The 15,840-nt window shown below is 40.8% G+C and overlaps 1 protein-coding gene across 1 annotated transcript in view; it reads right to left on the reverse strand.

The window, feature by feature from the left end:
• DAPK1 (death-associated protein kinase 1) overlaps window positions 1–14,754 on the reverse strand; it is a 129,454-nt gene extending 114,700 nt beyond the window's left edge. The window contains exon 1 of the mRNA XM_015422298.1: window positions 14,677–14,754. Within this exon, the coding sequence (XP_015277784.1) occupies window positions 14,677–14,738 (62 nt within the window). The 5' untranslated portion in view covers window positions 14,739–14,754. The remainder of the gene's footprint in view (window positions 1–14,676) is intronic.
• Window positions 14,755–15,840: the final 1,086 nt, after the last annotated feature.

Consider the following 15,840-nt stretch of genomic DNA (forward strand, 5'->3'; position numbering starts at 1 on the left):
TGAGGGGGAACAGGATTGCTCTCTTTAAGTATTTGAAGAGCTGCCACTTGGAGGAGGATGGAGAGCAGTTCATGTTGGCAGCAGAGGACAGGACTCGCAATGATGGGTTTAAAAGGTGGGAAGGTACGAGCTGGATATTAGGAAAAACTTTTTTACAGTTAGAGTTTACAGTGGAATCAGCTGCCTAGGGAGGTGGTGAGCTCCCCCTCACTGGAAGTCTTTAAGCAGTGGCTGGAGAAACACTTGTCAGGGATACTCTAGGCTGATCCTACATTGAGCAGGGGGTTGGACTAGAGCAGTGGTGTCAAACTTAAGTCCCATGGGCTGGAAGCAGCCTGCCCATGGCTTTAATCAGGCCCGCGGCTCTTTTCTTCCCCCCCCCCTTCCTGCCCTCTCCCTTTGAAGCTTGAGGCTGCCAAAGTTCCCAGCTCCCTACATCCCTTTGCCTGCTTCGGCAGGAAGGTCTTCTTGGCTTGCAAAGATACAAAGAAAATAACAAATGGATTTTTCCATTAAGGTCTCTGCACCCAAATAGACTACTCTGGGACTGTTTCCAGCAATAGAAACAGTGCTCTGGAATGACAGCCTCCAGAGTAGAATGACTGTCTCTAGCAAGAGAATCTGTGTTCTGGGACTGGAATGACAGGCCACAGAGTGGAATGACAGCCCCTGGGAGTAGCAGCAACATTCCGAGAATGGAATTCCACTCTGGGGGCTCTCATTCCAATCCCAGAATGCTTCTGCTACTCCTAGGGACTGTCATTTCACTCTGGTGACTGTCATTTCAGTCCCAAAGTAGTCCATCTGGGACCAGAGATCTTAATAGAAATCCATTCCACATTTCCTTTGCAACTTTATCTGTGCTGCAACGTATTTCAATGAAGTGGAGCTCAAGAAGTTTCACTTTTCAGTGTTTGTATACTTGGAACTATTGCTTGCTGGAGTTGTCTCCCTGCAAATACAGACTTGATGTTTTGAGCCAGCTTGTCTCTGCTGAATGGACCTGAGAATGGGTGCCTGAGTGAGTACTCTAACCTGGGAACCCACAGAAAGGGGGACATTATACTGAAGAGCCACTGCCACTCTGAGTAGACCTGGGGGGGAGGGGAAAAGCTTGCAATGCCCAGCCATTTAATGCTCCTAGGCTCAGAGCATTTTATATTTTTTGATTTATATCCTGCTCTCCCTGCATAATAACTGGTATACAAAAATATCTGTGCCCTGCGGGAGTTGTTACCATTCCACAGGGCATGCAAGGCAGAGATGTTCTACTGGACCTTCGGTTGAAGACAGCAACAGGGCACTCTCTTTTGGCACTCTCACACAAGTCCCCATCTCTCGTAACCCCTCCCCCCAGGGTGTGGGAGTTTTTTCTGCCATCTTATATATGCTGTATTTCTGCCACCTTGATAATGTTGTTTTATGTATAGGTATTTATTGGCTTGTTTTAATTTATTTTAATCTGAGATTGTATATTATCCTGTTGTAAGCCACCCTGAGCCCTACTTGTAGGGAAGGGCGGCCTAGTAAATTCAATTTAATAAATAAATAAATAAAATATATACAGAGTAAAAACAGTTAAAACTCCAATAAAATACAGTAATATTAATATCATACAAATCAGGTCAAATCTCACAGATGCAGCCTGTTACAAGTTGGGGTCCATCGATGAAAATACAGAACTGAACCACTGAGGGGACACCAACAGAGAGGGGACATCCGCTGCCCTAACTAAAAGCCTCAAAAACAAGACAGGCTTCGGTGTGAATACAATGGGAAAAATAAAATAAGCTCACCAAAGAAAACCACTGCTATAACTTTTACACTCTGAAATAAAGGTATCAAATACAACCAAAGGTTGGTCTACAAAAGTGTACAAGTGCTTTTCAGTTTCTCTGATGGCCTGTATGGCCCCTACGAACTCTGTGATTCTATGAAAATAGGAAAGTAGATTGTTGTATGGACCAGTAGCTGGGTCAGCATATTTCTTTTACAGGTATTCCCAAATCTACTGCAAATTCTCCAGCCATTCAGATTAAAATGAGTACTATTTCTATCATACTTTTATATTTAATAACTCTCTAATTTACCACTTAATGCCGCTGGGAGATCAGGTGTGCAGGGCCCTGTCCTGCCAGCTGTGTGCACTTAAAGTGCTCTTTAAGTGCTCACAGCCTGCAGGACCGTCCTCATGGGGGCAGGGCTTGGAGCTGGGATGTCCCAATGTGACATCATCACATTGGAGATGCCCCACCCACTTCAGGAACGCCCCCCAAATCCCCACTGGGGATGAAGATGGACCTGGCAACCTTATCCCCGGCCCCAAAGGCATGGTAGAATGCTCTACCAGGTGAGATCAGGTCCCTGTGGGACTTATTACAGTTCTGCCAGGCCTTTGGTTGAGGTGGCAGGTGTCCATTTCTTTGGCCTCCCCTGCTTCACCCCACTTCTCTCTTTCTGTATGCAGACATACTATCGGTGATGTTTGACTACCACCTGCCCAACGTCCTGATCCTTCTGTGCATGGACTGCAGGTGCACCCAGGGTTTTCAGGACTGATTGCCATCTTAGAGATTCTAGATACACTGTATTTTAAATTGGACTTCTTGTGTTGTATTCTACCAGTTTTAATGGGTTGTAACCTGCCCTGAGCCCGCTTGTGGGGGAGGGCAGGATAAAACTCTGATGAAATAAATAAATAATAAGAATAAAAATAGAGAGAGGACTTGTTTATGTGAAAGCACATTCAAAAATGAAATGACCCATTTGTGATCTAAATCCTGTCACTTTACAGTGTAATCCTAAGAAGAGTTAGTGAATAGATTTAAGGGTATATATTCAGGACTGCCCTGTTACTCAACTCAAATTCAAAGATGATGCAGGCCAGCAAATATAACTTACTCATGTTCCTATATTCAACGTTGAAGGCTAATCTAGTCACCCTTTATTTAAAGATACGGAACTGCTAAATGTGCGAGCCCAGGTGCCATGGCTACTATCGGATACAAATGATTATGTCACCTGCTCAGTGGCAAAATTCTTAGGTGCAACAAACAAATATAAGAGAAATAGTATTGAATAAGGTATTTTAAAATATTTTTGTCCTAATTTCTGCTTAAGGTGATAGCCATATGAGCGGTACTAGATAGACAGATAGATAGAACTTACTCATATCATAGTGCGGATGCCCAGTATCTCATTGAAACTGGACTCTCAACCACCAAAAATTTGTAGGGTGAACATTATATCGTACATGTGTAAAGAAACTCAGTTTCTTCTTGCCTGCCAAAACTGTGTTTACCTTGCTACCTAAGTAATATCTTGTTCAGTAGAACAAAGTTTGACTCCAGTGGCACCTTTAAGACCAACAAAGTTTTATTCACAGCATACGCTTTTGTGTGCCAGCAACACTTCCTCAGATACAGTGGAACAGAACCTCCTCAACCATCACTTATAGAATTTTATAGCATTGTAAGCATACTCCATGGAGAAGCCATGGCTCAGTGATAACATTTCTTTTGCATGCAGCAGGTCCCAGGTTCAATCCACAACATTTCCAGCTAAAGGATCAGAATTCAGGTTATATGTCCTCTGTCCTGAGATCCTGGAGAGCCACTGCCATTCAGAGTAGACAATACTGACCTTGACAGATTTGTTTTTGTTTTTTCCTTATAATATGACAGCAGATGCACAACAAAGCTACTGATTCACAATAATTTCTAGTGACTTTTCCCAACACCGGACAATGACAGTACTGACAATAATGAATGGCATTTCACTGATTTAAAGCTCAAGACGATTTTAAACAAAAAAGGCTTTTAGACTTTGAGTGTTACCAGTACTAAAGAACTGATGTTCTAACTTCAGATACCCATTAAGGGAATATGAGGTAGTCACCATGGATCAAAATGAAAAAGAAAAGCAATCACTTTCTTCTTTTGCCTTTAAGTGCAAACAAACCACCTTTCCAAAACCACAGCGGCTTTTTGCAATGCATCGTTGACAAAGTAAGGGAAAAATGGCATTTTTCTTTCTGGGAGGGTAAGCATGAGAATTAAATTAAGTGTAAAAACTGGAAATTTATCATGGGATCTCAGACTCCTCCTCTTCCTTATATTTAGTTGTCAGCTTTAGATAAGTCACCTTTCTCCAATAATAAATCAATATAAATTAGGGAGACTGGACAAGCTTGTATGTTTTGCACTGAACTGACAAGCTTAGGAAACTTGTGATGCTCACTTTTAGGAGGAGGGTGAGCATTACAATTCTCCAGTTCTGGGATTATATCTCCCCACTACACTTTCCACAGCACTAGATTGCAATGGCTGGCTGTGAATCAGCCACTGAACTACTAAGAAAAAAAAAATCTCTCTCCAGTGAACCCTGGGAAACACAGAGCTACATAAGCACTACATTTCCCATGATGAACAGAGGCACAGCACCTTGGCAGCCTGGGGAAAGGTCAGAGACATGGGCAGGGAGAGAAAGAGATTTTTTCTACTCATTCACTAGGTGGCTGCCTGAACATCTGCCTTGCCACTGCCACCAGCCTAGTGTTTCCCAAAACTGCTACAGTAAGTATGATAGGGACAGGAAGAGCAAGGTGGGGTTTCAGACTATCTTTATGAGGTTTTCTGAGCTTGAAGTAGAGCTTGGGGTATTCAGAGATACTAAACATTTTTATTGGAAAAAACAGCTAGGTTTCTATGAATTCAATTCCAAGTGACCACTGGGGATGGTGGTGGTCACCGTCTAATATAAACCAATATTTGTTTACTTTTACAGGATCTTTTCTCCCTCAGGATGATGACTGCAACAAAGTTATGAAGCTCCAGTACTGTCCTCAAGCCAATGCAGGAGCACAAATATGGTTCATGGCGTTTGCTCCTTATGTATCCCTCGTGTTTCTGGCCATGATCAGCCATGTCTCTGGGAATCTTACAAGGGCATGAGGACAACCTAGCTTCATTTGTCCCCAGTACTGGCATGCATACATATGTGCATGTGTGTGTATATATCAAGAGAGATGCACATGTGACAGAAACAGAAAGACATATAATTTTGTGAGCCTATCCTTGTGCATGAGAATTAAAAGAGAAAACTGAAGAAAGAAATCTTGCTCCATCTGAAAAGATGTGTACATCTTTCTAAACTCATGCTTCAACCAAGGAATTGAGCACATAAAAATACCTATAACATGTGGTCATGGTAGGGTTGCCAAGTTGTTTCTTAGCTGCAGTGGGGGACTCCCGGGCGGCGACTGGAGCGCACCATAGAGTTTTCCCTCCAATGGTCGTGGCCCCGCCCCCAGCGTGCCCGGCGTCCTAACGTCACTTCCTGGTGATGCGCACGTCGGGGTGGGGTTCCCCCCAGGGCCCGATCTGCTGGCGGCGGGGAACAGGCCTCTGGGGCAGGGGTTTCCCCACCCCGCGGGGGGACTTGGCAAGCCTAGGTCATGGTTGAATTCTGTGGGTTCTTCACTTTCCTGAGGTTTCTATGAAAGTTATTTTCTGATTTCAGATTGTGGTATAGTTTGTGTTAAGTTGATCTGCGGTAGCCTAATATGCATGGTATTGCTCGGGGGCAGGGGGCTTATAAACTCATATATAAGCTGTACATTTTAGGCAAGCAGCATATTTTATGTGAGTTCTGTCCTGCAGATCCATCAGACTTCACTAATGAGGACAGGCAAGATGGGTAGACCCGCAGCACCACCCTTTTAGGAGGAACCAGTTGTTGCTTGGCTCTTAGGAAACAGGTTCATTCCCTTGACACTAGGACTGCTGTCCTGGATCACTAAGAGAACAGCAGAGGCATGCGGAGAAGACCTCCAGGGACCTGACAAAACTATCCCGCTCTTGTGCGGATAGTTTCTCTGCTGTTGTGGAGACTGAGGTTCTCACAGTATGATTCAGATTCAGACACCTTTAATGGCATAATAGTGTACAGTAAATACACTTAAGAAGATAAATTTAATTCCAGTAAGTAAATATAGACAATAAATATGTATATTATGTAAAATAATCTGTATCTAAGTGCGGTTGATTCTGCTTAGAATTTTGCAACCATAATTGTAGTATCAGTATTAGAAAATTTTGAACAGTTTTAAAATTATTAGTAAATAAGCATGGCTGAAGGGGTAAGAGTTTCATACGTAAGGATGTGTGCCGCTGGCAGTCCAGAAAAATATGGAAGATTGTATCTGGGGCCATGCTGGAACATTTGCAGAGTCTTTCCTGAGGGGGGATGTTGTTAAATCAACCCCACAACATGTCTGAGGGAAAGACGTTCTGCTGAGCCAGCATGAAAGCTCTACGATGAGAAGGAAGGCTGAGGTTATGTAATGGACCATTTGGCCATGTTGGGTTGAGAGGTTAAGATGAGCTTGTGCATAAATATGTGGATGTAAAGGACAAAAATTATGTAATTCTAGATCAAGTAGTCTTTGTCTAATAGATTAAAAAATTGAGGTTTCATCCATTTGGAGAAAATAATCAGTCGAAAAGCCTATTTGATGATTTTTTTCTTCTATTTTTGAAAACCAAAGGGGACTGTGTGTACCATTTTTAAGCAAGAAATTAGAGAATTTGGGGAGGCTCTAAAGTGAATTTTGAGCCAATATTTAAATGTTAGTAGCCAACCTTTTGTTTGAATAAGATGTTGGCCCAATTCTAGGCCCATACACCCTGGGACACCTAAAAGTTGGTGAAAGAAGTTTGCTTGAATGCTCACAGTATGGAGAACCATAGGAGGAACACGTTTCTCAAATGATGAACTGCTATTCCCTCATGCCAAGATACCCTGCTAGTGTTACGAGGCAGACAGATTTTTGATAATGGGCGATCTGATCATTAGGAACATAAGAGAAAAGGATATAGATGATTGGCCTGCCTGGTGTGATAGTTGGCTGCTCTCTGAAACAGAATGCTAGATTATATAGACCAATGGTCTGATCCAACAGGGTACCTTTTATGTTCTAATACAAACAAGAACATACTATCTAATGTAAGTAGATCTCCTTGTTGCAGAACTATCTGTGCTTTTGTCTTTAAAACATTCCAGAGAAAACTGCATACTACACCTGGATCTTCCAGCAAATACTAAGCTACTGCTGGTCAAATGTGAACCCTCCAGCAGCAGTCCAGAGCAAAATCCATGTAAAAAAATTCCAGATAATTTTAAATTGCTTTAAAATACAACATTAGCATCCTAAGCTTATTTTCCCCATGTATCCTCTCCTCTGGAAAGTCACCTCTTCAGAGTTCACCCCTCTCTACTAGCCAACAAAAGTGAACAGCAGATTCTTGCAAAGAGAAAGAAGAAAATGCCATGTTTACCCTAGATCTACATAACATAGATATAGCATTCCATTGGTGTGTTGCAATCCACAATTGTGTCATGCAGTTTACCAAAGACAGGAAGGAAGAAGAAAGCAAAGACAGAACTGGATAGCTGAATCTGGGTAAGTACATAGAAGATAAACCTTACATATAAAACAAAGAATAAACCTAGATTCAGGTGGGTAGCTGTGTTGGTCTGAAGCAACAGAATACAGTTTGAATCCAGTGGTACCTTTAAGACGAACCAAATTTAATTCTGGGTATAAACTTTGTTGGTCTTAAAGGTGCCACTGGACTTAAACTTTTTTTCTAAAGAATGAACCAGTTTTTTGCAGGTTGGGGTTAAACACTGAAGACCATTGAAACATAGGACTTCTCTGAAGTTAAGCAATGTTATCTCTGATAGCTTTATTAAAAACACATGCCATCATCATAAGGATTGTTTTGATCAACATTAATAAAAAAACTCAGAAGTATGTGGCAGTGTGGCAACCATATACATAAAGTCCTTGAAACAAGGTATAATAAGAGAACTTCAGAATGGTCTATTTAAAATGTACAGTCACACAGCTTTTAAACCACAAGAGGACTAAATGGGGAGGGGGGGACGACTTATGTTTCTGATTCATAATCATTTCCACCCCAAAGGGAACTGAAATCTGCTTTGGCCTTATGAAATCATATGGTTAGCTGATTGTTTATCTCTTGAACAGATGTTATAAGCAAAGGAGAACTAAGCTTACTTTAAGTATAATGTTTTAATGTAGATAATGCGGCACATGCATGGTGCACAATTTAATCGCAAACCATTTATCTGGAAGTCTCACTGGTTTCGATGGAACTTATACCCAGACTGAAATTTTTAAGCCTTATTCATAGCTAGAAGGGTGGCCCTTACAAACATACACTTGAAATGAAATTATGTGAGTGCCACTTCAAAAGCTAAATCATTTGTGTGAAGTGGCTCCCAAGTACAGGTTGGGCAATTATTCAGGACACACTAGTGATTCACTTGTTTAATCCAAGCAAGCATGCCTGGTGTTTGCCCATAGCTGTAGGTTCAAATTCCTCAGTCATTCTACATCTATGATAAAACACATGCATGTATTGTTTCTATCATCAGGCATATTTGTTAGCTTGTACTAATTATTAGGATTGCTCCTTACTGTTGGACTATCCATCTAGAGCTCTTTTGGAGGCTTCTTGTCTGGTGCCCCCAAGTGGAATGCATTAGGATCTACTTAAGCTACAGTGAATCCTATTCCCTCTGCTAACATTATAGGCCAATTCAGACCTACAAATTGGGAAGAAACCTTTTTTATGGAAGCTTTGGACTGATGCAGGGATTTTTACATTGGACCAACTAACAGGCTATGATGATGTGGGTTTTTTCATTTTCTCAGTTGAGGGCTAGATATGCCTTGTCAGCTTCTGCTGAGTGGCAATATTTCCCACTGCAGCATCTGTTGGTATCTACATAAGGTCCTGTGGCATTAATTATCTCAGAGTCCCTTTTGCTCCTGGAAACTCTAATTGAGTCGATGGAAAAAATGAAACCTACAACATTTGTGGAGTAAAATATGGAAAGTGAATAGTAAGGTGACTAAATCTGTTTCATTTAAAGAAAATTTATATAAAATGTTCTATACATGGCATCTAAACCCAGATAGGTTAGCTAAAATGTATAAAAACTTGAGTAACAGGTGTTGGAAATGTAACAATTATGTTGGATCATACTACCATATGTGGTGGACATGCAAAAAGGTTCATAAATATACATGCTTTCTTACAGTCAATCTTGAACATTACAATACCTTTTAAGCCAGAGATATTTCTGTTAAACTATTTACCAGATGACTTAGATAAGAACCACAGATACTTTATTTTACATGTTAGAACAGCAGCCAGAATTTCATTCGCAATGACATGGAGAACACTGAAGATCCCAACATTGTATGAGCTGATATTGAAGATTATTTATTTATTTATTTATAGTTTCGAGTTCTTAGGGTCTCTGGGCGGTTTACAGAAGTTTCTAATGTTGCTATCCCTAACTACGGCCACATAGTAGGGGGGGAGGGGCTGCCTACAGGAATTATGGAATGTGCTGAAATGGACAGATTGACTAATATATTAAAAGGAAAAATGGAAGAAGAATTTATGGGACCTTGGAGGGCGTTTTATGACTGGTTAAAACTTAACTACTGAGAAAATAAGATTAAATGAAGAATAATAAGAATTATAGATGTAGTACTTGTGAAGTTCTAATGAGAAGATTTGCATGCAGAATGTTAAATTGGTTCTTTTTATATATATACTTCTGTATCTTCCCTTTTATCCCTTCTTTCCACTTTCCCTTCCTCTGTGCATAAACTAATAAAATTATTTTTAAAAAACCTTTGTCTATAAATATTTGATGCCAATTAATAAATGTCATATACAGAGTCTCAGGAATAAATGAAATAAGGAGCTAGATCACCCTATTTTGCCAAAGCACAGAGTATGGCCTTAAAGCCAATGTGCTGTAGTGGTTAAGAGTGCTGGACTAGTGCCTAGGAAACTCAGGTTTAAATTCCCACTCATGCCATGGAAGCTCAATGGGTGACCTTGGGTCAGTCACACTTTCTCAGTCTAACCTACCTCACAGGGTTGTTGTGAGGATAAAATGGAGAAGACAATGATGTAAGCCAATTTGGGTCCCACTTGCTAAAGGTAGAAGACTCATATTACACCACTGCAAAGATAAATGCAGAACCAAAGACTTATCAATATTCACATATGTAACATATGGATAACAATTGTGTATGGACTTATTTTTAGATATTTAGAAACCCTTTAGAGAATCTTATGTGTAGATCTGTCACCACTTTCGTTATACTTTTTGTCCCTAACGTATACCTTTCCCCCCTTTTTCTAAATTACATTTAGTTGTTGGATTTTGAGCCCCAATTCTCTTTTTTCCATTCTTTCTGAATGGAAATGTTAAAATAAATTTAAAAATAATGCATATATTGTAAAAGATCCCAAATTTAATCCTTGGCACCTCCAGTTATAGCATCCCACACACAAGGTAGTTTCATTGGTCCAAGATTAAGTCCATTTTCAGAAAGCTTTCTTAACATACCAAAGTACACTTGATCTAATAAGACCTGCACATCTTATACGCCATTAGTTATACTACACATACGTACTACACTTGGCTATATGGTCCGGAATATGGTTATTCATTTAACTATTTTTGCAGTATTAGCATATCTAGAGCAAACTACTACTAAAAGATCAGAACCAACATACTGAGGAAGCAAAACTAGTAAATTTGTGATGAACATCAACAGCAGTTGGGAAGTAAAAGAAAGCAATACTGTGGCCCCGGTCACATGGGCCAGATAACGCGGGGGGGAGGTGTGGCTTTTTGCAGCGGTGCACTTTGACCCACCCAAATGTGATCAGACACGACAGCAGGACGGCGTGCCTCAACGCACCGAGGGGAGCACGCTGGAGCGATCAGACGGCGGAAGTCCATCTGCGGCCTGTCGCAAGTGTTAGGTAGTAATTTTTCTGCGCTATCTTTTAAATGCGGATCTTCAGTGGGACGGGACAGGCTGGCAACAGGTGCGTGACACTAGCCAGATGTACCCATTTGATTGCACCTATAAACTCTGCCCAGCATCCATAAGTATCCTGCCGCAACAAAAACACTTTCCTCACAAGCTCTCTCTGTGTGTAAAGTGCTGTCAAGATGTAGTTGACTTATGGCAAACCCAGCAAGGGGCTTTCAAGGCAAGTGATTAAGCACAGGTGGTTTGCCATTGCCTTCTTCTGCAGAGTCTTCCTTAGTGGTCTCCCTTTCAAGTACCGACCCTGCTTAATTTCTGAGATCTGACAAGACCAGACTATACCATGCCATCTTCTCTCCATTTCTCACAAGCTACACAATTTGAAACTCTTACTTTAAAACATTTTGGGCTATTTTCTCATTTGTAACTATGTTTATCACAATTTTCCACACCCGCCCCCCTATATTTTCTAAACAGTGCAGCCTACAGTCTAATGTAGTGTTTACTTTCACATCCCTGATAGAATAGTTTAAAAATTCTTAAGATAGAGTTTAGGAATTAGTACAAAGAAGATACCAGGCATGGCTCACAGTAGATAACAGAACTGAAATAAACTATATTTTAAGATAAACATTACCATTTTAATAATTTCATTCCTATGTATGACTGCCATCAGAAATAAAATGCAAAAAAATTCAAGCGTATAAATTAGTTGCTGTTTCTGTGCTCATTTTAGGAAGGTGTGGATTCCTCTAGGACATATCAAAACACAAAATCTTCTATTATATTCACAAAGCTGTGCATGTTCAGCTTTCAAAAACTCCAGGGATACACTAGTTTCTGCTTTTCAAAATGACCAACCCCCTTCCAATGAAAGGCCATAGTACTGGATTTATATTTTGCATAGCAATTTGGCATAATACGGCCTCAACAACAGTAAATTCAAGAGGAACTTCCTTTATATGAGCACCAAAACAAAGAACACATTTATCTTATTTATAAAAATGATCAGAAAGGAAAACATCTCCACTGCAGCAATTCAGTGACAAAGATGAGATTAAACATACGATTTGGCCATTCTAGAGACAATTAATAAAAATATTGTTCTGCATGTACCACAACACTTCCAATATATTCCTGCCCAAAAGCCATAGGAATCAAAGTATCTGTCAATGACAGAGGCCAAGAAAAATATTTAGACCTCACATACCTGAAGTGCTACAAATACACATAACTGTATCACTAATAATATTTTAATGTCTTTCCCAAAAACGGTTTTACAATTACTTTGTGACTGGATTGAAAAAGCAACTTGGATATTAGATTAAGCTTCAACATTTGGATATATATCCTGATCCTATACTTAAACTTCAATCCTAAACAAAATCCAATGAAGCCTAAATCCTTTTCTTGTGTAATGGGGTTTAACTTCTATAGAACACAGGAACTGCACATTTTAACATAGACAAAACATTAAAAGCAGAATTATTATGATGTGCCTGACAGCCAGCAGGAGGGTTGGGGGTGGGTATATGGGGAGCTGTGACAGCGCATATATCACTATGCGACTTCCAGATAAAACCTGGAAGTGATGTAGGGTAGCTCTAGGAACTGCTGCAAACTCTATGGTTTTACCATGTGGTTCTTAGCAATTCCTTGAGGCATTCTACATCACTTCTAAGTCTTCCCTGGAAGTGACATAGCAGCACGTCACCAATGTTTTTTTCTTTATTTTTCTCCATCAAGGATGGCTGCTGGCAGGAGGCATCTCGCAATAATGGTAGGCCTGGTATTTAAAAGTACACATGTATCATAATGACTTAGATACTGTCAGCTTCTAGTTTGAAATCTAAACAGTACAATCTCTGAAATAAATTATGAGAATATGTATTTCAACTATGGTGTATAGACATATAATCAAGGATTTTCATGAGACGAGTTTGTAGTTTAGAGAGAAAATTTTACAGAATTGTTTCTGGAATGTGGAGACATCAGGTTCAAATTTCTATTTGTTCATGATGAACTCTGAACAGGCCACTGGTTGAAATCAGACGTCGGGAGCACTCCCACTGCTATACATAGTCTTATTCTCCCCCCATCCCCCCTTACCAGTTTATATTACGTATAGCTTACTGTGATACCCAGACTGACATACTGTGATTTATACTTATACCAAATCAGAGTATGCAAATGATAGTTAACCATGGTTGGACATTAGCTCCTATCATAGTTTTATTTATTCATTAGGTATTTGCATCCTGTTTCCTCACAAATATGCTTCTAAGGCAGATAAGCATATACAACAAATCAATACAATGAAAGCATAAACAACCAACAATAAATTAAAAACAAAATACAAAACCAAACAAATCAACTGAGACCATTACAGACAAGTAAAAGGATACTACAAAGCAGCAGCAGCTAAAACACTACCGATCAGCTACAAACATAGTGAGACCAAAAACATACCCCAATCAGTTAAAAATCTGCTGATTTTTTTTTTAAGATCTTGGTTGGCATCCAAAATATGTTCAAAGGTTTTAGACTTGGAGGGAGAGGGAAGGCTAATAGCTTTCAAATTGGGGCACTGTGGCAAGATAAGGTTAGTGATAATCAAGAAGTAGAGAATGTAAAGAGGGCAAAAAGTACATGCAAATATTTAGAAGTGCTCCTAAACTCTAAAATATGTTTTGAATAATGTTTCAATTGTGCCTGTCTTTCAACAAAACCTCCCTTTCTGGGCTACTGTAAAGATGAAATAAAAATAGTAAAATACTTACTATACTGGAAAATTTAATAGAAAATACAAGCCTACATTTCATCTAGTAGCTTAAAATAACAACAACAACTTGAACTAAAATGTAAGCATACAAGCACTCCCACAGAATATATGCTTCATTTAGCAATTAAGCTGGGAGATTTAAAATCAAAAGCAAACTATAACTGCTAGTCAATGGTCTGGGTTTTCCATCATAAAGCTGTGGCACAGACACAGCATTCTGTGCAATTCAACTAACAGGCTTTATGGAAGCTGTGTTAAACCTACACTGCTTAACGACTATAAATCTCCTGATCTGACATTTGGCTGGAACAGAATAATTGAACTCTGATACCATGAAAGCGACTGATCTTCATTAGACTGAGGACAAATACTAGAAACTATCTGGACCCAGACACTTTTATATTAAAACCAAGATGTGGATGCATAGATTATTAATAGTACATGTCAGCTTTAATTTCTCCAAGTAAACTAACAATCTGCTATGGTTATTATCAGAACTTAGCAACAATCAACCACACATGCAAACCTGTCTTATGATGGATTGCCCGGAATATGAAACAGACATACAACTGTCAATTATAATATTCCTAAATCCATTAAGCCTATGTTTAATGCAATGAAATGCATTAACTTGGAATCACCTTTCTAAGCTAATGTTATCTGAAGACACATTTATGTGCAGTGAGGCCTCCTTATCACAGTAATAATTATGCCAGCAATTATTCACTAGCCTTACATTGCATGTGTTCAAGGTACTGACTCCTTCAAGATATGTGGACACTAAAAGATTGCAAAATAAATTCCTTCATACGTAACATAGAAGCAGTCACTGAAGAGCATCCATACTAAATACAAATACCCTTTAATCCATTAGAGCCTATTCTCCCTTCATTCCAGCAGTATATGAATTTCTTCCACCTCCCATTCTGTATAGCTCTTATTGTGCCCATTGATTCTTGTTTCTGAAGACACCAAATGCTTTCCCTCCAACAAGTACCTTCCGAGTTCCTCTCCGATCTCATAGTAATCATCCAGATTCTCTTGCCTGAAGACAGTCATGATAGCTGCAACTCCTCAGAAAGACAACCTGGCATTGACAGCACCACCTTTGCCTTTCAGCTCATCACCACAGCACGATTCACCAACATTTTATGCATGGCTACAAGCCCTGAAAAAGAAAGGGAGAAAGAAAATCAGTAGGTTAATTAAAATGCCTGTATTTGCAAGAGGGGTGTGGTTATGTGCACACTGCAACACCGACACTCCACAGTAATTGTGGAATGTCATACTAATCCAAAGATTCAGAATCACTGTAGAGATCAATCACTAATCCTGCCTGGCCACTGACTGGTTAACTTTGCTCTCCAAGAAACCCTGGGTCTGCCTTGGCAATTCGACTCACAGCAAATGGAAGACTCGGGTTTTTCCCACTGCCGTACATAAAGATCTCCTCTCCTCCTCCCTTCGTAAGAGCTGCAAAATGGAAATACACCAATCTGAGAGATCTAATGCTTCGCCCTAAAATAAAGCCTCTGTTGAAAGGGGGGGGGGGATCTACCTTCACAACTCTTAAGCTTTGCCTCTTAATGCACACCTCACCTTTTCCCCGCAGCAGCGGGGGCACCATAAGCCACCATTTCACCTCAGGAAGGCGCCTCCGAGCCGCACGGACGCCACATTCCTCAGCGACTCCCCCTCCGTTACCCGGTCAACTAGGACGTGCTAACAGGAGGAGCGGTCGCTGCTAAGGCAAACCACAACCTGCCTGCTCGAGCCACATTTACACCACCAGGCAACAAGCTGGGGGCATCCCCGCTATCCCTCGGCTGTATCACCAGGCCTTTTGCAAACACCTCCCTCCCGCAGCGTCGCCGGCGAAGGAGGGAAGCAGCCCAGCTAAACAAACACCGAGGGAGAGAAAGGGAAGCGAAGGGAAGGAAACCCCCCTCCTCCTCCTCCTCCCTCCGCCGAGCTCTCCTGCCGCTGCTGCAGGGGGAGGGGACGGGCACCCAGGAGTTCTTCTTGACGCCGCGGGCTGGGGAAGCCGGAGAGAGGAAGAAAACCCGCCCCCCTTCCCAGACAGCCAGCGCCTTCCCTCCCCACTCGCTTACTTACCCACCCACCCACTGCCTCGCTGCGACTCACCGGCCACACTAGGAAC

Source organism: Gekko japonicus, unplaced genomic scaffold (genome assembly GCF_001447785.1).
Source record: "Gekko japonicus isolate JY-2015 unplaced genomic scaffold, Gekko_japonicus_V1.1 scaffold652, whole genome shotgun sequence".
In the NCBI taxonomy this organism is placed as follows: domain Eukaryota; kingdom Metazoa; phylum Chordata; class Lepidosauria; order Squamata; family Gekkonidae; genus Gekko; species Gekko japonicus.